This window comes from Carettochelys insculpta, chromosome 2, assembly GCF_033958435.1.
Source record: "Carettochelys insculpta isolate YL-2023 chromosome 2, ASM3395843v1, whole genome shotgun sequence".
Taxonomy (NCBI): domain Eukaryota; kingdom Metazoa; phylum Chordata; order Testudines; family Carettochelyidae; genus Carettochelys; species Carettochelys insculpta.
This window is the reverse complement of record NC_134138.1, coordinates 195,825,734-195,849,041: the sequence shown is the minus strand read 5'-3', so window position 1 is coordinate 195,849,041 and position 23,308 is coordinate 195,825,734. Positions and strand designations below refer to the sequence as shown.

Sequence of the window (23,308 nt, the reverse complement as noted above, 5' to 3'; positions counted from 1 at the left end):
GAGAGCTATGAACATGAGTTTGGTTCGATCTCACCTGGCTTTGGCAATCACTGTAGGGATTGGTGGGACTGGGAAGGCATAAAGTAGCCATTAGTTATTTGGTTTTTTTTGGGTGGGGAAGGAAACTGGAGCATTTTTCAGCCTGTCCTGCCAGATTTCCCAGTTATCCCTCTGATTCTGGTGAGGGGGCTCTAGCTAGTTATGCTAAGGGGGATCAATATCCTCTCCTCATGAAGAAGTGTGATAGGCCACAACTGCAGAACTGTTGGGGAGTGGATCCCATTTATGACCAGAAGCGCCACAGTGCATGGCCTACCCTCTGGCAGTGTTATACAGCCCACAGGACTGAGTGTCCCTCAGATATACTCTACAGCGTTGTTACAATCTTTCTGGTAGAGTCAGGAAACAGGAGACTTTAAGGACGGAGAACAGCTCCTCTGAGAGCAGCACTGCCATCAGTCACAGAAGCATGAAGATGGTGCCAGAAGAAAGGTAAGAATGGATCTTCAGCAGCAAACTAGTCAGGAGTGGATCATCAGCCAGCGTGGAATCAGTGCGTTAAGGGGGCTCAGTGTCAGCACAAGGCAGAACTCTCCCCACTTCCTTTTCCACGGCCTATGGCTATCTTAACGGATTGCTCCAAGAGATGCAGTTTGAGCTTCACATCTCTGGAGTTCCACGTATAGAAGGAGATGCAGCATTTTTAGAGAAGTAAGCTTCCCTGACAAAGACGACACATCTATTGTATCCATACATCCAGGCATCAGACCACTGCACAGAGGGCTTAGAGTCCACCATATTAAATAACTGTGCAACTTTACCCTGGTGCACGGGGGGGGGGGTGTTGTCATTTCTTCAATTGGTTTTGTTTTTTGGAACATTAAGAACATGAAAAGGAAAACAAGATGAGTCTCTTTTCTTACGTAAGTTTGGAGCTTTGGCAAAAGCCTGAGGGAATTGGACACAGTTGGGGTTTCCCCTTACTGTCACAGGTGGGTAAGGAAATGGAGGCAGCGTTGAGGCCGCCCTGCCCTTTATGCCACTGCATGGGACATGAGGAGACATAGGGTATATGCATGGTGCCAACCAACATGACTATGCAAGATATTCTGAGTGCATGTGTATGACACACACACACCCACCCACCCACCCTACAGTGGAATCTGACAGGTACTTAAAAGAACCTTGTGCATATTTCAGAGCACTTAGTAGCTTTGTCTCAAATGTAGAAACTGCTACTGCCACCTAATGATGAAAAATGTTAATTGAAAATTTTGAAAGAAACAGGATATCTGGGGTTAAGCTTTTATGTTCAGATCTTCAATGTTAGTGGAAAATAGTGTCTTTTAGATATAAGTAAATTATTTGCAATATTTAAAAGATTTTATGATCCAGTTTTTCAGGCTGATGAAAAATATTTGACTTACTCTGTTCTAATTTTCAGTATTTCTTCCATTGCTTTATTCTGAAAAAAAAGTGTTACATCAGAAAAATTTAGACATTATAGCAGCATTTATATACAACTAATTATTAATAGCAAGTTTCTTAGTCTTTTCTGACAGTGAAACTATCCTGTAACGCTACCATGGCTAATATTACTAACATTCATAGCTGAACAAGAAGAAATAATGTTCTTGTTACGTGCACATAATTCCTCGACTGGATGACCCACAATCAGCCAGTGAAGCTGTAAGAGTGGGCTTTGCTGGCTAGAAAGCAGGCAGCCAGGACTTATACAGCACATGGCATGAGCAGAATTCACCAAAACAATGTTGCTTTCTTACAGCAGAAACTTCAGGAGAGGAAAGTGATACAAGCTGCAACTCCATAACAGAGTGAAAACGAATCAAGCTCACCAAGTGTCATTCTGCTCTTACTCTGCTGTAACTTATCATTACTGTTTGACTCCAACCAAGACAGAGGGTTAAAAAGCAGTGATAGTTTAGAATCAGGCTCAGTATTGTTTAGAATTCACTAGTATTATACATTTTGCACTGATATGAAACAGAACAAAATATGACCAGCAACATAACCAATTATATAAAATATAATACCTTTGCTAGTCTCTCTTCAGCAATTTCCTTCTCTCTCTCTTTTAGCTGCTGAATGTCAGAGTGCTTGTGACCACTGTAGGAGTCCAAGAATGAGAATTCATCTCTCTTATGTGCAAAGGGAACCATTTATAAGCACAAGAACTACACCAAAAAAGCCTACTAATACTTATGGAGACTCTGATTACCATGTGTCAGACAATATTCTGGAAGAAGTTTAAACTTCTATATATTTAAGAGCTTTAGTTACAAAAGCACCCACAACCACAATGATACTTTTGCCATGTGCAGAGAAGCCAACATTTTAATCAAAAATAGTTTCATTTGGTGTTAGTTTAAGAACAAAAGTGTCTAACATAAAGCTTCATGGTAAACCTTAGGGTTTAAAGAAAACATTTTTAGCTGACACAAGCTTCATGTTGCATATGGATTGTAGAAAACAATTCTCTCCTAAGCGAACTCAATGGTCTTGCTCAGTTAAGAGGAAATGATTTTTATGCAGAAAGTTTCCAGTCTTGGCAATAACAAACACACAAGACATGGAAGAAAACAAACGATCAGAAAGCAAAAGAGTAAGTGTATTTCCCTTTCATGGGTCACTTTTAAAAACAAGTTTAGTGATTATTTTTAATATTTTAGAAAAGTACGTGAGAAGCCTTTTATGTATACTGTAGGCTTTGTTGGTAGCAAGGCCTATTGCTCAAACTGCAGAAACTGGAAGGTGCATGTAGGAAGAGGAAGGGTTGTCTCATTGGGAAGGCAATTAAATCTTGCTCTGAAATCTCAATTGCATCCCTGCCACATCACCCTGACTCCTTGGGTGATGCCAGTCAAGTTACTGATGTCTTCTGAAGTTTCTTATTATATACTCTTTATTTATGAGGTGTCTGATTTTAGACCTTGGAATCTGATTTTGAATTACTGAATGCTTGCAGCTTCAATCAAAGTCAATGGGAGCTGAGGTTTGACCATTACATGCTACATAATGCATTGACAAATGCTGGGATTTCCCAACTTTTAGGTTCTTGACTTTGCCAACTTAATCATGTTCTAGTTTATGTGAAAATCTAAAATTCTTAAAGACATTGCTTTCTAATGGAAAGGCAGATTCACGTCCTACCTTACATCCCATAAGGTGCCACACCTTTGTGTCTGACTTGTCCTTTATTACATTAAGTTTTTCCTTAAGTGATTTACACACCAGTTTGAACACTTTTCATAAGTCATCTTTCAATTTTTCACAAATTATAGAAAGTTATGTTTCTTACCCTCAAAATGTGGAATCCTGACTCCATTTAAGTCAATGGCAAAACTCCAAATGATTTAACTGAAACAGCATTTCACTTTATCTTCCTCAGTGTGAACAGTGTATATATTTTACAATTTTTCCCAATTAAAAGTTGTGTGAATAAGTGGGCATTATTGGCCTATTTCTTTTATATCGTAATTATAGTATTGAAATAATTTGTAATTTCAAAAGGTAATGCAATTCACTGGCCACTAAAGTATTTCCATAAATATAAGTTTCATTGAGTCACCTTAGTTTAACTACTTCTGATACAGTATGTGTAATATATTTGTAGTAAAGATAAATACAATTCACATAATCACTTGCGTACTAAGACAGCTGTTTACCTGTGTCTGCTTTCTCTCTGATACTCTTCAATCTGACTCTGTAGGTTCCAATTATTCTCCACTAATATCTGCATTTCCAGATGCAGGTTTTCCAGTTCACATAACTGTCCCTAAACCATGCCAGTAAAACATGTTATTTGGAGACTAAACCACAGTTCTTGTTTTTGTTTCCAAGTGAACACTTTCCAGTAAAGTACATAATAAAGTAATATTCTGAAACTGTTTAAGGGAATATACAAGAAATTCTCTGTCAAGATCCTGTCATGTGCCAAATGTGGCGGGAGGCAGCAGGCACCACACACACCACTCCAAACAGCAAGCCTCCAACATGCAATTCCCCCTGCTCCACTCCACATGCAGGCCCGTTGTCCTGACTGGAGTTGCCGCCCCAAATGTAGAAGCCCAGCTACGCCCATGGATCCCATACCAATGAAGTGTGAACAAAACTTATTTTACAGAAAGACACTATTGCTGGTGTGTTGCAATCTCTGTTGCTAAAAGTGAAAAAGATAACATTTTGTATCAATCACCTGATTGCTCTGCTCTTGTAGAATGCTACCAGTTCAGGAAACAAGATCAAGAGTAGGCTTTCTGCATGGTGATGCAGAATATCAAACACCAATCCACTAAGATAACATGAAACATACAGACTAACTTACTATAAAGTCTACCTTTTCTGTTTACTTCATATTACCTTTAGCCTCAGGATTTCATCATTTTTTGCTGTTCTTTCTTCATTTAACTCAGAGACAAGATGCTCCAGAGTGATTGCAGAAGCTCTCCGGTCTGCTATTTCCTGCTCCTGAGTTTCCAGGAATTTTGCCAGGTTCACAGTACAATTGGGGGGAGTTTTCGGACTCTGACAAGTAAAAACAGTTATACTGAGACGGGGCATCTTCCCTCTACTGCATAAATATACATTAAAAGATTTTACTGGTTAATGCTGTAGAAGTAGGAAACAAACATCAATAATGTAGTTCACCTTACAAAACCGTACTACGATCTCACAGACTATACAACTCTTCAAAAATATTTTTTAACCAGTCTGAACATGTTTTTCCACACACATATAACACACATATATTGCTTTTTCTTCTTCAGTGAGGTAAGCTATCATATCTCATCACAATGAAACACTCTACCTGTGGCAGCATTATCGCAGAGTCCACAAAACAGTCTAATTGTTGGATTTTCAGTTCATAGTCATTCTTCCTCTTCTCCAGTTCTTCTGTTTTTTGATCCAGCTATTATAAAGCCCAATCAATTAAAATTTAGTTGGTACTTGAAGTTCATAAAATTTTGATGGAATTAAAGCAAACACTCATAGTTTGTAAGCATGCAAGTTTTGTTATATATATATATTTCCTGAGTGCTTAAATATTTTAGATTTCACGCTACGGTTTATCGTCATACCAGTATTTCCAAATTTACCTATATGGTCTTGTTCTTGTTCATCTCCAAGCAAATAGTATAGGATATGTACATGACACAATGAAAGTCAGGGTTTAGTGTGCAGTTATATATCTGGCAGTGGAAGGTTCTGGTGGGGAACGCAGTGGGGAAATACTCTGACAATGAAGAGCTTCCAGAGCCTTCCCCTACTGCATCCTCCTGCCAGAACCTTAAGCCTTGTCTCCACTTACCGGGAGATTGACCTTGCGGAGAGCCATCTCCCCAGGGTTGATTTAGCGGGTCTTGCTAAATCAACTGCTGATTGCACTCCCATCGACTCTGGTACTCTACTGTAGCGAGACCAGCAAGTTTCTCCAATTGACCCCTCCCCCTCCTTGCCACAGTGGGGATGTTGTGGAAATTCAAAATAAGGTATGTTGACTGCAGCTACGCTACTCACATAGCTGGAGTTTCATATCTTAGTTTGACTTTGTTCCCTAGAGTAGACCTGGCCTTAATCTCTGTTGCCAGTCTTACCCTGAGGGAGGCAAAGACTCCAGCAGAACACTGTAGTGTAGATGGGGAAGCACTACATGGACATATGGACAACCGTATAAAATAAATATGCAGAACGCTCCTGCATCTCTTTACTCACCTAAGCTGTGCCTCACTAGGGAAGTGTGAAGTGTATGTACTCTACACAGTGCTGTAAGGAGCGTGCAGTGTAGATGTACCCTAAAGGAAATGCATATTTGTGCTCCAAAAAGATATTAGGGTTGATTTCAAATCACCTGCTTACTTTGTATCATTTAAGACAGCTCACTTACTCTCATGACACTATCCACAAACTTCCAGCTATGATTAATTAGGAGGAAAAAGAAAACCCTATTTTGCATAGCTCAGGCCTCAGGTTGCTTTGTCTATTTCCACTCATGTAAAAATCAAAACCTTCAGAATTAACATTTGTGGTGGCTTAGGACTCCCATTTGCATGGTTGTAAAGCTTATCCAGGCCTTTCTTCAAAATACTTAGAATTATCACTTTCTAATGTAGTGAGAAATATATGAGCAAAAAACAGCCACTTAGGAGGGTGCTTGTAGGTAGTAAATAGACTCTTTAGGTGGAAATTTCTACATTTTACCTGTTGTTTAAGTTCCTGAATTAAAGCTTCCCTCTTTATTAAATCTTCCTGTGCACACTGAAGCAATATAGCATGTTTTTTAGAAGCCTCTGTTAACTTGCTTAGCTGCTCGGTGGTATGGTTCAGGTCTTCATACAGGAGTTCTGTCTGTTTTATTGAAATGGAAAAACAAATGTAGAAACAATGAAATAACTAGTGGTAAAATACCTGTTTTGCAGGAATAAAGCAGTGCACAGCTCTAGTTTATTAATTGAAAAGGACCCCCTTTAATGACTTTTTGGCCACATCTACACTGGCACAAAACTTCAAAATGATCATGCAAATGGCCATTTTGAAGATTACCAATGAGGAGCTGAAATGCATATTCAGCACCTCATTAGCATGCCACTGGCCACGGCTCTTGAAAATTGCTTCATTTCACTCCCATGTGGCTCATCCAGACAGGGGTCCTTTACAAAAGGACCCTGCCAACTTCAAAATCCCCTTATTCCTGTAAGAAATAAGGGGATTTCAAAGTAAATGTAAAATGTAGAAATCAGCTGATAGGAATAAGGGGATTTTGAAGTTGGCGGGGTCTTTTCGAAAAGGACCCGCATCTGGACGAGCTGTGCAGGAGAAAAACATGGCAATTTCGAAGAGCCACGACCAGCGGCATGCTAATGAGGTGCTGAATATGCATTTCAGCACCTCATTAATAATCTTCAAAATGGTATCGCCATTTCGAAGTTTCGTGCCAGTGTAGACATGGCCTTTTTGTTTAAATGAAGTCAGAACTGAAGTAAAAGGACCTGCCTGCTGTTTAGTGCTGACCACGCTGCCAGGCAGCACCATGTCCTGGCTTGCAAGTGATTAGGGCACCAAGGGCAGGAAAATGTTAAGGGTGCTTGCAGCCAGCAGGGAGAAGTCTCCCCCGGCAGCTAAGATTTTCATAGCCTTTCTGCTGCACAGGGGGACTACTTTGACTAGCCTCCCACCAAAAATATTTACAGGGTCTTTCCGCCACCAGAGGGGTGGGGGAGGGGCAGGGAGGTCTCCCCTGGCTGCTAAGATTTTCGGGGTCTTGCTGCCAGATGGAAGGGCTGCTTCAACTGAACCCACCCCCTCTTCTGCCCCAGCAAGGAGCTGGGGGGCTAGCTGCCACCACGGGGAAGTCTTCCCCAGCGGCTAAGATTTTCAGGGTGTTGCTGCCATCCCCCGTGTTGGCAATTTCTACATTGTGAAGCGGGAAGACAAAAATCTTTTTTCCTAGCCTTTTCTATCCTCTTTCTTCTAGCTTTGCACCCCTTCACACAGGGAAGAGTGGGTGGAGGGCCAGCTGAGAATACAGACTGCGCACAGAAGCTGTATAATGAACTGGGAAGCCAAATATCCTCCCCTCAGCAACTCTCTTTTTATTGCCAATTCTTTCTTCATGCTTTTCATTGTCCCTGTGTTATTTTCAGGGATCACATGCAATCATGGGAGGGGGCGCAATCAGTGGATGGCCAGTTGAGAAGACACACACTTGCTGATTTTTATGAAATCCTCAATAATTCAGTTACAGAAAAAAGAGATTTGTTCACTTTGCCACCTTTGTTGATGCCCTACTTTGCCTTCCTTCGACTGGAAGGAAGAGGGGACTAAGGGCAATGCAACATGGGAAGATGTCGTCAAACAACAGTGAACATACCCAGAGTGCTATGGAAATCAGAGAACTGTGGGATAGGTTTCCACAATGCACTGCTGCAACAGTTAATGTGTGACAATTGAGTTGGGCAGCAATAAGTCGACTTTGTGAGGAGCACGTGGGAGGTGAGGATGGTCAAATTCAAATTTATAAATTCCAGCATTACAAAATTGATTATTAATGAATTCAAATTTATCTCAGACTGTAGATATAACAGAAGACTAACTAGGTGGGCTGTCAGCTGGATGCCGAGGAGAGGGGAGGGGTTTGCACAATGAGCATTCCACACATTTGTCCTACAGGACGGGGCAGCTCCCCCAGCTCTAGGTATTGTACCCTGGATTGGTGCTGCCACCCAATACTCAAGGTTAGCCTGGCCACCCCTTTACTGACGCTTATGACCCCCATGTGCTAGGAAGTAACACCCAGAGCAGTGAGTTAGGCTCAGAGATGCTGCTGCTGTCGGCTCAGTGAGGGGCAGGTTTCCTCTCAACTCCCAGGCCCAATGGTTTCAGCCTGCATTTTCCTGCCCAGTCTCAGAATTCTCTCACCTTCTTCAGTGATCCTAACAAATGCCCCCCCACCTGGTCTCAGAACCAGGAGGCTAAGAGAATAGAGGGAAGAGGTCCTAGCTTGGGAAGGAAGCGCTAGGATGTGCCAATCCTGGGCACCAGGGCAGGGCACAACCCTGAGAGCACAGCAAGTGGAACCATGCCACCCTGCAACTCCCAGTGTTCCTGTTCCCCAGTGAAAAACTAGAACCTAGGCTGCAGCTCCTCCCCCCCATGCTGCAGGGCTCAGGGAAGTCCCAGGGCCTTCCAGACTGCTGCATTTGGACTTGGACATGGACATCCTCAGCTGGGCAGATATGAGAGTGCCAAACCCCCTTATCTCCCATGTAGGTGGCAGATTCCTGGCCTGGGGACTTCCAGCACTGCTGTCTAGGGCATGTCCAGTAACGCAAGAGCTGCTCAGACTTCACTCGGAGCCAGTCAAGGGAAAAGAAGGCTATCTCCTTTTGTTGTGGCCTGGGTGTGAGGAAGATGACAAAACTGGCCTCAGAGGTATGCTAAACTTTGTTACGCCATTCAGTATTTTAAATAATAATAAAAAGAATCTAGGAGCAGTCAAAATAAATTTAGTAACCAATGACTTTTACTAAATTTACCATGACTGCTCCATGATTTCTGGTTAAAAAAAAAAGCGTTGACACAAATTTCCTGCCCTAAAAACTGTCTTGGTTATGCCAAAATCATCATGTTTTTCAACTGTAGTTGCATAACCCAAATATTGCATAGTTCCAGAAAGATGAGCTCAGTGATTTCTTGTTGCTTTACAGTTGTATTTTGTACTACTCTACAAATACCAAAATTGGATTCTCATACTGTACCTAGATTGACTACACCTCAGTACGCAATTCAGTTCTCATTTTCAACTGACAAAGATGTGGCAAATATAGACCCCAAGTTAGTTAAGGTCTGAAGTGAAGTCCAAGATCTTACTCTATGATCTAGCATAACAGAGATTCATTCACGGAGGAAGGGAGGTTTGAGTGTCAAACCAGCCCGTTCTGGTTAGATACAAGAATCATGCCAAGTTGCAGAAGAGGTATTATGTAGTTCTAACTGGTTATTTTATGAAGGCTCCTTCAAACTTGAGCCCCTTCCCTTTTTAGCAACAGTACATGTTCTACAGAAAAATGGGAATGGGAGAGAGAGAGAGAGACTGCATAAAGAATATAACATTAAAACAATTAAATTGAAAAAGATGCAGCCTTAATCAAACTAACTGTGCATCTTATATTTTACTCCAGCAGGTGGAGCTTTTGGTTAAAATCATGGGTAAAAGATAAGCTCCTCAGCACAGCAGCACTGGGGGAAGAAAACCCAGCTTGGTTAAATGTGATATTATTTTACTATTTTGAGCCAGTTATATTTTAAGGAATGAAAACTACTTAAAATAAATTCAATTGAATGACTCTTACTACCTCTACTAAGAGCTGGATCAGGCCTCTGGTAGGTTTTTTTTTTTTTTAAATATCTTACTAATTATTTAAGAAAAATTGAAACAGTTTAATAACATCTGTCAGTTGTTGTACTTTCAACCAGTGATACTCTGTTCTGAAGCACAGTCAAATGCCATGTAAATACTTTAAAACCGCAGTGTCCAATACATTCACCACTTGCCATGTGTCGAAATGCAGCTCCTCCTGAGAGCCACACATGGGGAGTGCTGTCTGCCTGCTCCATGCAAGCGCCCCATCCCTTGGTGGGAGAAGCATGTGGCAAGCAGCAGGGCGGCCCCAGTGGCAGTTCCAGCGACTCCGGTGAGTTGCCAGCATTGAATTAGAACAGGGAGGTGGGGTGCTTGGCTCTGGGGGAGGGCTTTTTTTTTTTTGTGGTGGGAGGGGACGCAAATGTGGTGAATATGGAGAGGCAGTCACAAGTGTGGTGATCTTAGAATTCCTAATGGACACCTCTGCTTCAAACAAACAAAAATACATCCAACTTATCTGCAGCAGGAGTAATCACAATATGGTAGCAATGTTGGCAACTTACATTAACTTTATCAGATGCCTCTTTTCTCTCCAGTATTTCTCTCAGCTCCTCAATCTGCCTTTCCTGGTTCTCTATGATTACTTTGCTTTCATCTTTTGCAGCCAGGGCAGAATTATACTTCCACTAAGAAAACAGTAAAGTCAAGTCTTAGGACAATGACAATGCAAGCAAGTTAAAGAAAATTTCTTAAAGCAACTTAACTGTTGCATCTTGTCTAAAGATGACAGTACTATAAAGCTGTGTTTAGAGAATTATCTGAAATAATACGAAAAATACACTGAATAGAAATGTTACTATTTGCTAAATGTGACACATCAAGGTTTTGCATGAGAACTAAAATTGAGATTATATATTCAGTGCTGCCCAACCACATTAAGATCATATCTATTAGTGAGAATCAAGATACCTTGTTCCTTTCCTAGTTCTGTTAATGACCTGTGACACCATCAGTCAGTTAAAGGCTCTGTCTCATATAGATATGACACTAACCTACTTCACAAAGATGATGAGAAAGTAAATGTGTTTGGAAAGCATTTTGGGATCTTCTATGTAGGTTGCAATGACAGAACTATTCCCTGTGGGATAAGTATGTATGTTGTATATTCCTGATGTAATACATAATATATATATACACACACACACACACACACACACACTTAAAAAATTACAGTTCATATTCTCAAGCCATATGTTCATTTCTGTGCTGGATCCTTTTGGATTCATAGTATGCATAAAAATATTAAATGTGGTGCTGTACCAGTTTGAAATAAGCATAAAATGCTGCAACACAACTGTTATAAAAAAGGCAGAAAACAAAATTCACAGCTTCAGCAAGAATGAACAATGTAATAAGGGCAAGCATTTATGTAAGCAAATTATTATTAGATCTTATTGGATCATGTTCACTTGCAAGACTGCAACTTAGTAGTCATGTCTCAGAAGTACAGTTTCTTTCCTACAAATGAAACACTGACTTCAGCTTCATTTACTGATCTCTCAAACCACCAATTTGTTAACGAAATGAAACAAATGATAACTGATTCAAGCTCACAAGCCCATTCAGAGACAGTGCTGTCTATCTACCACATTGAAAAAGTTCAGTTTCCATGATCACCTTAGACAAACTGCTCAGAAGACTATGACAAAAGTTTTTTTCAACTTATCCTACAGCTAATTAAACCCTTTCAATTACATATTTTATCATCTACGTGGAAGTGTTCAAGCTGGCATTTCATTCCATTTTTGTGACACCCAACATGGCCCCATATCTTTCCAAAAATAGAACATACATTTATGTCCTCCAGCTCTCTTGTGAGTCCTTCAATGGACTCTGTTTTGTGACTAACAGATGTCCGCAGCTCCTGGATCTGACTCATCAAATCAGATACAACCTCCTGCAAAAGAAGAAAAATGTCACTTTTTCTCTCCGCACATATTTCACTGTGAACCAAGAAATATTTTTTTTTTTAAAATTACTTTGATCAGCATGTGAAGGAACAGTACAGTTTTTGTTGTTAAAAAGCATCTTTCTTTATCTTAAGGTTCATAAAAAGGGTTGAATAGCTTTTTTATTATTCCAAAATTAAAAGGAAAAATACTATTTTGTAGTAAAAATGTTTGGTCCCATCTGATCTTTTGGTAGAAGGTTATGAATGCTATTATAAGAAGTAAGCAGAAAGTTGATGGAGTGAGTCATCTTAAAGAAATAATTTCTGGATTTAGTAGGGCAATTTCCTCTCCTCTCCACCCAATCAGTCATATTTTAGTTTTATTATGAAATCAGCAAGTCAGGAATTGATTTATCACCCATGACAATGAGTTTCTATATATTTTTAAATTAAATTTACAAACAATAAGCTAATTACTGAAGGAGCTTTCAGAAAACTGGTGTGGCTTTCTTAAATGGAATATGCACTGATTTTACTGAAAACAGTTACAGTGAGATTCTTACTTATTCCTCTGGTTTCCATTGGTCATTTCCTTAGCATATGAGCCTGACTGGAAGTCCCTGTTAGTCAATTGGTGATATGTTCATGACTTTGTGTTGGCTGTTTTGTCCAGCAGACAGCACAACTCCCTTTTGTCTTCCCTCTCCAGTTGTCCCCTTATATCTCCACCCTAGTTTCTCTGGTACTGTGCCAGCCTTCTTTCCCTAGCTGTCTTGTAGACCTTTTGCCAGATGTAGTGAGAGCCTTTTCCATCTCGTATCCCGTTTAGGAAGGGCTTGGCTTCCATCTCTGTTTCAAAGAAACTAATTTCTTTCAGAACTTGAACCAACACTAAATGTAGGTACCTTGTCAGCAGCGTTAGTCTTCTCCAGAGAAGTAATAATTTCTTCAGCAGCAGCCAAATTCTGTTCTAACTTCTGCAACTTCACTTCCTGAAATAAACTTCATTTTAGTTATGAACAGATGTCTTGTTTCATCTTGTGCACATTTAGTATAAAAATAACAATAGGAATAACGCAAGAGAGACAGCTATATTGCTTAATATGCTAGAGGGGCTAACAGGTATCACAGTAGTTAAAAGGCTACTGTGATGCTTCAGGCTTTAAAACTGTACACTTGTTTTACAATTAATCTTCAAATAACGAGTTCATCAGTAAAAGTTCTATTGCCAGCAATATCCAGGAGATACATGAAAACCCCATTTTAAATTGCCAGAATGTGTTCTTTTTACCTGCTGATCATACCGCATCACCATTTCAGAGGACTGTTTTTCCAGCTGTACATTTTCAAATACTTTCAAGAGTTCCCTGAAAGAGAAGGAATACACTTCTTATAACAGAGTTAAAACGTAATACTGCTTCTAACAAGAAACCAGCTATGGAGGTTGGCCCTTGGTCCCATTGGCTACGTCTACACTAGCCAAAAACTTCGAAATGGCCATTTCAAAGTTTATTAATGAAGTGCTGAAATATATATTCAGTTCCTCATTAGCATGTGGGCAGGCGCGGCATTTTGAAATTGACGGGGCTCGCCGCCGCATGGCTCATCCAGACGGGGCTCCTTTTCGAAAGGACCCCGGCTACTTCAAAATTCCGTTATTCCTATCTGCTCGTAGGAAAAGGAGCCCTGTCTGGATGAGCTGCGCCAATTTCAAAGTGCCGCAGCCGCCTGCATGCTAACGAGGCGCTGAATATGTATTTGTATGGCCATTTTGAAGTTTTTGGCTAGTGTAGACACAGCCATTTAGTTTTAAAGGTTCTTTTACTACCAACCGATTAATGATATTTAACGCCCCCCCCCCCCCCCAAAAAAAAAAAAAAAAAATTAATGGTTCTGCTTGTAGCCACACATAGTAGCTGGTGCTAGACCTTTAACATACAAAAGTAGCCGTGCTGTCTTTAGTGCAGTAAAGACACTGAATAAAAATGCATCAAGTAATCATCTCTATTCTACCCATAAGGACGTAAAATCCTGTTTAATTTGTTAAACACTAGGTTTACCCAGTTAGCTAATTAAATGACTTGGAGGGGCAGCTGGGCTGCAGTACTCCTGTCTGTGGCCCTGCTGTAGGTGTGGGGCACTCCAGTGCAGCTGGAGCAGCTCCTATCCACAGCAGCCAAGCCTTGGAGTGCTGGGGGAGGCATCCGAACCCAGCTGGCGCAGCCCCCATCTGCAATGGCCACAGGTGTGCCACGGGGCACGTGCACTCAAGCCAGGCTGCAGCAGCCCCTGTCCCAGTGTGCTGTGAGTGCCGGGTGATCCAGCCGTGGACAGAGCACCCTCTGTCTTCAGCAGGGGGCTGGTCCAGCACAGCTGAAGTAGAGCAGCCTCCCCAGCCACCCTTACCCCTCCAGGGTGCTGCAGACAGGGCTACTCTAACAGGGCTAGGGCCCTTCTCCCCGCCCCTTTGGCGGGACCATGGGCAAGGTTCAGCACCCTGCCTTGTGGCTCTTTAAGGAGCTGCTTGCGACTCCGACTGCCACCGCCACCGACTCCACTTGCAGCTCTGGAGGATGCTGCCAGTTAAACAAAGTCCACTGCCAAAACTGTTTTTAGTTTTTTTGTTTAAGAGGCAGCAGCCTCCAGAGCTGCAAGTGGAGTCCGGGGTGGCAGGGAGCCCCAGAAGAGGAAACTGGCAGGGAGCTACCTGCACGCTGCACATAGGGGAACTCAAAGGCTGCAGGAGAGCTGTGGGGCAAGACAGCCAAGCCTGCCCTGCTGGAGCTGCACTGAGAAGGAGGTAGTAGAGGGGAGCAGTGGGGGGAGGCGGCAGTAGCGCACAGAGCTCATCGTCTCAGGCAGCTAAATCCTGGGGATGGGGCTGATAGGGGTTAAGCCTGGGGATGGGGGCGGGGAGGGCGATAATTTGAGGATAAGAGGGCAGATTTGGGGGCTGAGGTGGGTAAAGCCTGGAGATGGGGCTAACTTTACAACTACTACAATCATTGTACAAATCAAAGTGCTACTTGACTGGTTTTTTGTTTTAAATCACTGTGTGCGCGCGTGTGCATGCTCTTTTTAAAATAGAGGTGACAAAAGCATAGTGTGACATTATTTAGTAAGGACTGTCTTGTATTCACTTGCATTGTGGCTTAAAGGATTGATTTTGTAATGAATTTGAAAATGGCTCTTCTTGCTATTTTGGTTGCAGACCCCTGCCCATGGGTCTGGAGCAACCCCCTGCCCAGGGCTGGAGGGGGCTGCTCTAGCCCCAGTGGTTAACTGGAACCAGTAAACCTTTAACCTCCCTAACTTCCAGGGAACAAAAATGGCAAACAGGCTTTTCTAAACAGATGTTTTCAGGTGAAGCGAAGGTGGTGTTGTTACCTCATCAGTTTATCTTTTCTTTTTAGAAAGAAAGCAGCCACATTTAATGAAATGGACATATCAGACATTAAAGCATTTTTCTCCTTATATTGAGAGATAAATGATGGCAGTTCAAAATACATGAAAAGATACACCATGCACAGTGATTTAAGAAACGTAAAGAACTCATTAGACTTTGGGACAAATTCATTCCTGGTAGTTAACTGAGAGGTATTTTCCACAACAATGCATTCCGGAGGTTTGTATTATTATTTTTGGAAAAACATATTTCAATAGCAAGAGCTACAAAAAATGAAACCAGTGACTTCAACTGAAAATCAAAACCACAACAATACTCACTTTGAATTATTTTCTTTGTCTTCTTGTAATTGCAATGCTAGTTTTTGAGTATGTCCTTTTTCTATTTCCAAAAGTTCCAAATGATTCTAATACACAATATAAATTGTTATAACAGTCTGAAGGATATTGATTAACATATTTTTGACTCTTCTGTTAAGAGGCCTTTGGATATCAACATATATTAATGTATTTCTAAAAATATCAATTAAAACCAAAGGAAGATAAGAAAGAAGGAAGAAAAAACTCGAAATGCTACATAAGGCACACACAAAATAAACATGTTTTAACCTTAATTCTAAAGGCAAACTCTAGAGCATACAAGCCTGCAATTCTAGTGCAGTTTATCTGAGTTGTCATTATCAGAGAGAACAGTCCTATGGGTAGACAGAATCCTAAATTATTTAAGACTTAAAGGGCACAAACTAACAAATTTTCTAGTCTATAGATTAGGTTGTAATTTTTTTATTTTTTAGTTTATTAGTACTGATTATTAATTTTTAAAAGGAACATATAGTTACCAGTCTGTCAATTATTTCTTTAAATGCCGCGAGAGGAACCTTACAACAATTTTGCTGATCAGTTAGCCATTATACAATGCAGAAAGGAGATCTCCTGCTAACTGCCCCCATCTGTAGTGCAGGCAACTTCCTTGCCCTGCTACACTGAAATAATGGATCTAAATTTAATCGGTTTAACAGCCAGATCCCTCCCACCGCCCTGCCAGCCGTTAAATTAAATTAAATTAAATTTAGTTTCATTATTTCAGCTGCAGCAGGACAGGGAGCTGCAAGAGGAGTCAGCGGCAGCAACATCTGGAGCCACAAGTGACTCCTTAAAGAGGCACATGCAACTCTGGAGGCGTAGGTCGCTGACCCCTGCTCTAAGGTATACCTCCCAATATTCATTACAAAAACAATGCCCAATTTCTTTACCAATTAGCCCATCTTAATCAAACCCCATCAATATATAATTATTTCTTTGGCAGACAACAGAACTTTAGCATAATATGACTGGATTTTTCCTACAACCAATGGTTTCAAGAGTCACTAACAACTCCCAGATAGGACCACTATCAAAGTAGTACAGTTAAGAAGTTTTATTATCTGGCATTCCCAGAGAACTGGGGATGCCAGATAATAAAAAGTGTGCTCAAGCTGGAGCTGGCAGCCAGCTCCTCCCTCCTCTGCTCCACAATATCCCACGGCCAGGCAGCCAGCTAGCCCATGGCATCCTGGTGAATGGATCGTGCCAGTTATCCATGTGCCAAATAACCAAGATTTTTCTGTACTTTTGTCTGAATATTCACAATGTCATGTTAATGAGATATTACATAATTTGAGAGATGCAATTATACTGTGTAACAGCTTTGTATTTCTTACATGAAGCTCGATTTTCAATGCTTCACTTTCTTGTTTGCTGTCCTCAAGCTGTTGCTTCAGCTGATCAGTTTCAAACTTCATTACTTCTTGTAAATTATCATAGTCATCCTGCAGACTTGATTTTTCTTCAAGAACCTTTTCATGTTCTAGCCTTCATTAAATTTGACATTATTAGAAAACAAGAATTTGTACTGGAAAAAAATACCTCATTTATATTTTAATAGCTATACACGATCCACAGAGTGAAGTCTTGTTTTAAAAAAAAAAAAAAAAAGCAGATGTCATCTCACATCAAGTTATACCCCACAATTACCAAAATATTAAGAGGGAGGCATTGGTGGAAATGATGGGACAGAGACTGTACAGTTTTGGACAGACAGCCACTGCTGCTTTCCTCTAAAAATAGCCAAGATTTATGCTCGTCAAGATTTTAAATGATACTTTGGTCACCATCAGTCATTCGTCTACTGATGTTAATCATTAATATCAGGCTGGTCCCGTGTATCCACGCTCGTTTATTCAGTAACAGCCGCTCTTTCTCATGTATAGTTAATTTGTCTCAAGATTTCTGCAAGCTGTGTAACTTGATATGTTTTCTTTTAAACTGTTGGATTGCAATTATTAGGTCACTTAACTCATTTAAAAATTAAAAATCAGAGAGGCTGTGCTCCTTCTGACAAAGATTATGAAACAGAAAGAATACAGAGCCTCTAGATTGGTTTTATTACAGCACCTTTAAGAGAGTCAGTCTTTCAATATTTTAATTAGGAGCAGCAGTGAAACCAAGCATATCAGTTTTGATGCATGGTTCTCTCTCTTCATTATGTTACTTAGAAGATGCCACATGCTGCATAAAATGTAAGTACAAAAGAAAGCAACAATGATAATGCAGGTGAGACTGTTAGCTTGCTGAATGGAAAAGATTTCTCATGCACTGAAATTGTGTTACTTCACTGCAAATTTGCCTGTTTACGTATCATTCAGTAGCATGTTAAGTGATATTAAAACCTTACCAGTTTCCTGCTCCTAATAACACAATGTCAATTATAATATGTAGTACAGATTGAAAGTCTATCTTTAATTGGCAGTGGTTGAACAAACATTTGAAATGCCTGTCTTCATTTTAGTTGTATGGATTTTTCAACATATACAACAATACGAAGCAGAGACATGGGCAGACTAGAACGAGGCTTTCAATTTTAGCTTTAAAGAACTGAAAACAAAAATGCTTCCTCAGTAAATTCAGTCAACTTTAGAGGGGGTCAGAATGCTTACCAGAAAAATTACTTAGTAAAACTGCAAAAATATGGTCACCAGAATTATGGACTGACTGGTCAATGGGAAACAAGTGAAACCAGAAGCAACCAATCAGGCAGCACGAGAGGCCAAAAAGTATTGTAAAGTAAACTCTCAATTTTATGGACCCCGATTTAGCAGACTTTGGGAACAATGGACACCACCCTCCTCATTGTTCCTGCAGTTGGCTGGGGTCTGTAAAATCATCCCCCCAGCCCCCACACAAAAAAATATTAAAAAGACTTACCGCTTGTGCAGCCTGGAGGAGCCACCACCTCCTCCGCCGGAGCCACCATGCATACATGGTGGTGCCTCCTCCAGGCTGCACGTGGCTGGGTGCCTCCAGCTGGCCACATGGTGGGGCAGCTCCGGCCGTGCAGCTGGATACCTCCAGCCACGCGGCAGGGTGCAGCAGCTCCAGAGAGCAGCAGGGTTTTATTCTTTTGTGTGGGGGAGGCTGGGGCTGGGGGAGCCTGGCAGAGATGGGTGGTCAGTAAACCCTCCCATATAACGGACTTTTGGGAATAGCCGACAACTTCCCCCGCCATTAATTCGTTATAGCAAGGTTTTACTGTACTGTGCCTGTATTAGTAGGCACATTTGGGTTGTCTGTCCTGACACACACATTGGCAGCCACTTACAGACAGACAATGTGCTGCCAAACCAAAACAGCCAGAGCCAGCAAAGCAGGAGCCGCTGCCTTCTGTGTTGCTTTCTACCCTCCCTTCCCCACCCAGGGGTATGCACTGTTTTACTGCCCCTCCACAGGAGGCAGAAAATACTGTTTTCTCACACCCCCTTTTTCCCCTGAGGGAAGGACAAGCTTGCAAACTCATGCCAGCTCTGAGTAGCAAGTGATCTGGAGCCAGAACTGCACTTTATTCAGAATTATGTACAACATCCATTTCTGAGGTGTCCATAATTCAGAGATTCAACTGTAATGAAAAATGCTATAGGCACTAATATGGAATTTAAGGTGGCTTCCCTGAAGTCTTAATTTCACCACCTTTTCCCTCTGTCTTCTAAATATATGGGAGAGAGTTGAGCCTGAAAAAGCAGTGCGCATATGTGCTAATCAATACAGTGGTTAACTTGAGCTCTTCTTTAAAGGGCTGATTATTTAAAATGAAAGTTACCACATATTAGCATAGAGCTAAGAATCTGGATACACTCATGTGGAAGTCTTAGAAATTGCCACTAACAAGAAGCTGGCCACATACCTAACATTATCCAGTTGTAGTTGTACATCCATGTGTGTCATAGAGAGTTGGCTCATTTCCTTCTCTTGTTTTTCTCTGAAAGTGTTATATTCTAATTTTACATCAGACAGTTCCTTATCTGCAGACTGCAGTACAATGCGTAAATCACGGACTTCACTTTTTAATACTGTCAAATATACACAAATGTATAAATTAACAAAACGTTATACATCTGCTCACCTGCAGATGAAGTATCAAGGACATTATAAAATCTAACAGTAAAACTAAACAGTACACACAACTCTCAGTAACATGGACATTTCCTCAAAAACATCTGTGGGGAAAAAAGAGGAAAAGAAAAGCCAATGAAGAACTGATTTAGAGAAAAAGCATACACAGACTCAAAAGGTTGCCAAGAGGGGCATGTGTAATTGTAACTCAGAATAGTAAACCAGATACTTGTTAACCCAATATAATTTTATTGACAGTGTAATCTTGAGGATATATTTAGAACTTGCTTTTTAAGTGTTCTCATGTTTTATGTATTTTAAAAATTTTATCTTAAAGTGGGCTTAACTATTTACTACACTTGTTTTAAATATTCTAAACTAATCATGTAGAGAAGTATGGGTTAGTATGGAAATAGAAAAACTTCATTTGCATCTATATCAGCTCCATCAGGGAAATGAGTTCAAACAGAACTGTATTTCTAGTTGTCTAACCAAGCTAACTGGAAATGTGAAAAAAAATATGTATATTAATCTATGCCCTCAGATTATAATACAGGCATTCTAGCAGACACCAGCAAAGATGTTTTTCAAAAAGTTAAAATAGAGAATGGAAAAAAAATAACTAGGTTAAAAGTTGCTCTTGGATCTAGGTTGTGACTTGATAGAATAACCTTGGTAGATTTTTCTTTATTACTTTTAATTATTTTAACCTTACAAAATAGTACTTCATATTCCTTCATATTGCTTCAAAACTCAAAACTTCTTGAGAAATTCACACAGCATTTCAGTGCTACATAGACTTACTATCAGTTTTGCTTTGAGCTTCTTGAAGTTGTACTTTGAGAACATGTATCTGTCCAAGGAGCTCCTGCTTTTCTTTGTTCCAGTCACTTCTTTCTGATGAGAAAAGCTTTAGAAGAGAAATAAAATGTACAAATGGAAGGACAGTATAGAAGAGTATACTGCCATATTTCCAACTCAGACTATGTAAGATGCATTTCTTTGCTGAAAAATATCTTTTGAATATTTATAATCAAACCACTTGCATAAATTCTGAACATTCAAGTGTGTTATGGTTGTGGCTCTCTCAGTAAATTGGAAGCCCTTAAAATAAGAACTGAAATAACTGACGAAGCACACTAAGGTAAAAAGGACTTATCAGCCTCACTTTAAATACCCTTGACCAAACAATTTAGAACTTACCTGCTCCTGGGCTGAAGTAGTAGAAGCATGCGGGGGGAAGACTGACGCTATTGTCTGTCAATCCCATCTTCCCTTTGCCACACATCTTTCCTACTCCTCCACTGTAACTCCCATTATATCAGAAAGAGAGCATGTTATCTGCTTTATGGCATTAACCTAAAATCTATTCCTTTTTTTGAGGGATCACCATTTATAAAGGTCTACCTAACAACAAAAGTGAACCGTATACCTCACTGGAAATTTTTCACACTTACATTGTGTATCTAGTTTCATGTGAACTTTACAAAAATCCTCCCAAACCTTTAATGAGATCTGGGGGAGTGGGTGGGTGAGAAGAGACTAATAAGTAGTGATTTAGCTCAAGGTCACAGAGAGGGTGCACTGTGTGAGGAGTTAAACCATGCAGTGAGCATATGCACCAGAAAAAACATTCTACACAACTATTTTGGTTTCATTAGTTAGAAAAAAAATAGGATAAAAAATAAACGGAATCTAAATTTTATATATATACTAATGATACTTTTGTTCATTCACAACTAAAACCAAATAATTTTAGGGAATATATTTTTGTGACAACCGAATTTATCAAATATCAAGAAAGCAGTCAAAAAACCCAACAGTAGGTACCTTAGGTGCCTTGCCATTCATACCTTTACTCTATGATCAAGCAGCTTCAAATATTTCAAAGTAAGTTTTAGAGAGCAATGATGCTGGCTGTTCTCCAGCTAATCTTTCTGCTCAGTCCTGGTGTTACAGTTTTAGCAGTTTTGCCTCTTTTAAAAATCTGAGCAATATTTTAAAACACACCAAAGAGGGGCCAGAAAACAGGTGAGAAATGTGATAGATATTCATATCCTTTGCATACACTCACAAAAATCTGGCTTATGCAGCTACCTCACCTCCTGCATTTGTGCAGAATGATGTTCCAGTTTATCAATATGCTGCTGAAGTTTTATGTTCTTACTTTCTTCCTCATCTAGCTTGATTTGAAGAGTGCTCAGTTGTTCCTGTAACATGGCAGGCAAACACAATTAGAAAGCTTCCCTTCCAGTTGTTTTCACATGTCCAGCTTTTATGTGCACAAAAAACCAAAAACAAATCATAAAACCTTGAGCATTTTAAGTCTTTACGAATGGAGCAAAGACATGGAGAAATGACTATTGGTTTATCACTACATGAGGATATCCCTTACTCCCAGTGAATTTCCAGATGTCTGGGTAATCCATCAAAGCTGAGTATAAACATGGGACCCAATCCTGAAAGCATACATATCATATGCTCAATTTTAAGAGTGTGTGCATAAGTTTGATAGATCAATCTCCTCCATTTAAGTTGCTCTTCAGAACATACAAAAAATTACTAGGTATTTCTGGGAAGATCTTTGACTTATATGAGATGTTTAAGAGCAGTTCTGCAAGCAGTGTTGCTGTTAGGAACAATTTTTCATATTAATGAAAGAGTCAAATTACCAAGATTTGTTCAGCTACTTTGTGTCTCTTTTCAAGAAATTTAAAAGGATAAAAGAACTGAAGTTTTATACAGGTTCTCAAATACTGCAGTTTCTCCTCAGATAAGCCGCTGTTTTGAATGGTGGTGGTGGCATCTCTGCCTGACTGTCCCTGTGACTGAACTGTTTGGGTCGAGTATTCAGATTGAAATGAACTGGAGCGTGCCATTCCTATGAAATCTCCTCATGAAAGATAAATAATACGGAGACAGAGAAAAGTCATAACAAGTGCAAACTGAAGTACTGAACACTTGCCGTGGATAGCTCAGTGGTTAACGCATTGGCTTGTTAAACCCAAGGTTGAGAGTTCGATGCTGGAAAGGGCCTTTCAAGAGTCTGGGGCACGGTTAGAGTTCTTTTTCAAAAAAAAAAACAAAAAAAAAAAAACCCCACTACCACGGTGGTGATGGATCCTGCTTTGAGGGTAGGGAACTGAACTTGATGACCTCTCAAGATCCCTTCCAGCTCTATGAGGTATGTACTTTTTTTGTTTCACAAAAACTAAAGGTGCCTGAGTACTGTATAGCATGTTACCAGGCATTACAATAATTTACTAAAATATTTATAAACATTTACTCTGGTTTTACAATTGAATTGTTCGATTAGAAGCTAATTTTATTTTTGTTTAAAAATATTACTCAATATTAAAACACCCCCTCCGCCCCAAAAAGAACAAATTACATATTCACTTCCACTCTTATTCTGAAGATTTACCTGTACCATTCTGAGCTCCTCAGCAATGGCTTCATAAGCTTGTTCATTCATCTCTGGAGGAACTGGCTCACTAAAAATATCATCAAGCACCTCCCCTGGACTCTGAATATCTACAGAATTGCACATCAAGATTTCAGGGCTTACACGTGGCACCAAACGAGACCTTAGTTGATAAGCCTTTGTTGGAGTAGTCATGTTCTGTTGCAGAAATTACAAAGTATTA

General features: G+C 40.2%; 1 protein-coding gene across 1 annotated transcript in view; it reads right to left on the bottom strand.

Moving 5' to 3' along the window:
• Positions 1–23,308, bottom strand: part of KIF15 (kinesin family member 15) — a 51,687-nt gene that overhangs the window by 5,343 nt on the left and 23,036 nt on the right. The window contains exons 15-30 of the mRNA XM_074986088.1: positions 23,086–23,283; positions 21,764–21,871; positions 20,466–20,571; positions 19,453–19,618; positions 16,937–17,087; positions 15,558–15,643; positions 13,123–13,198; positions 12,737–12,823; positions 11,733–11,837; positions 10,444–10,566; positions 6,220–6,366; positions 4,829–4,930; positions 4,381–4,545; positions 3,687–3,796; positions 2,055–2,127; positions 1,428–1,465 (exon numbers count right to left, since the gene is read on the bottom strand). Of these exons, the coding sequence (XP_074842189.1) occupies positions 1,428–1,465; positions 2,055–2,127; positions 3,687–3,796; positions 4,381–4,545; positions 4,829–4,930; positions 6,220–6,366; positions 10,444–10,566; positions 11,733–11,837; positions 12,737–12,823; positions 13,123–13,198; positions 15,558–15,643; positions 16,937–17,087; positions 19,453–19,618; positions 20,466–20,571; positions 21,764–21,871; positions 23,086–23,283 (1,841 nt within the window). The remainder of the gene's footprint in view (positions 1–1,427; positions 1,466–2,054; positions 2,128–3,686; positions 3,797–4,380; positions 4,546–4,828; positions 4,931–6,219; positions 6,367–10,443; positions 10,567–11,732; positions 11,838–12,736; positions 12,824–13,122; positions 13,199–15,557; positions 15,644–16,936; positions 17,088–19,452; positions 19,619–20,465; positions 20,572–21,763; positions 21,872–23,085; positions 23,284–23,308) is intronic.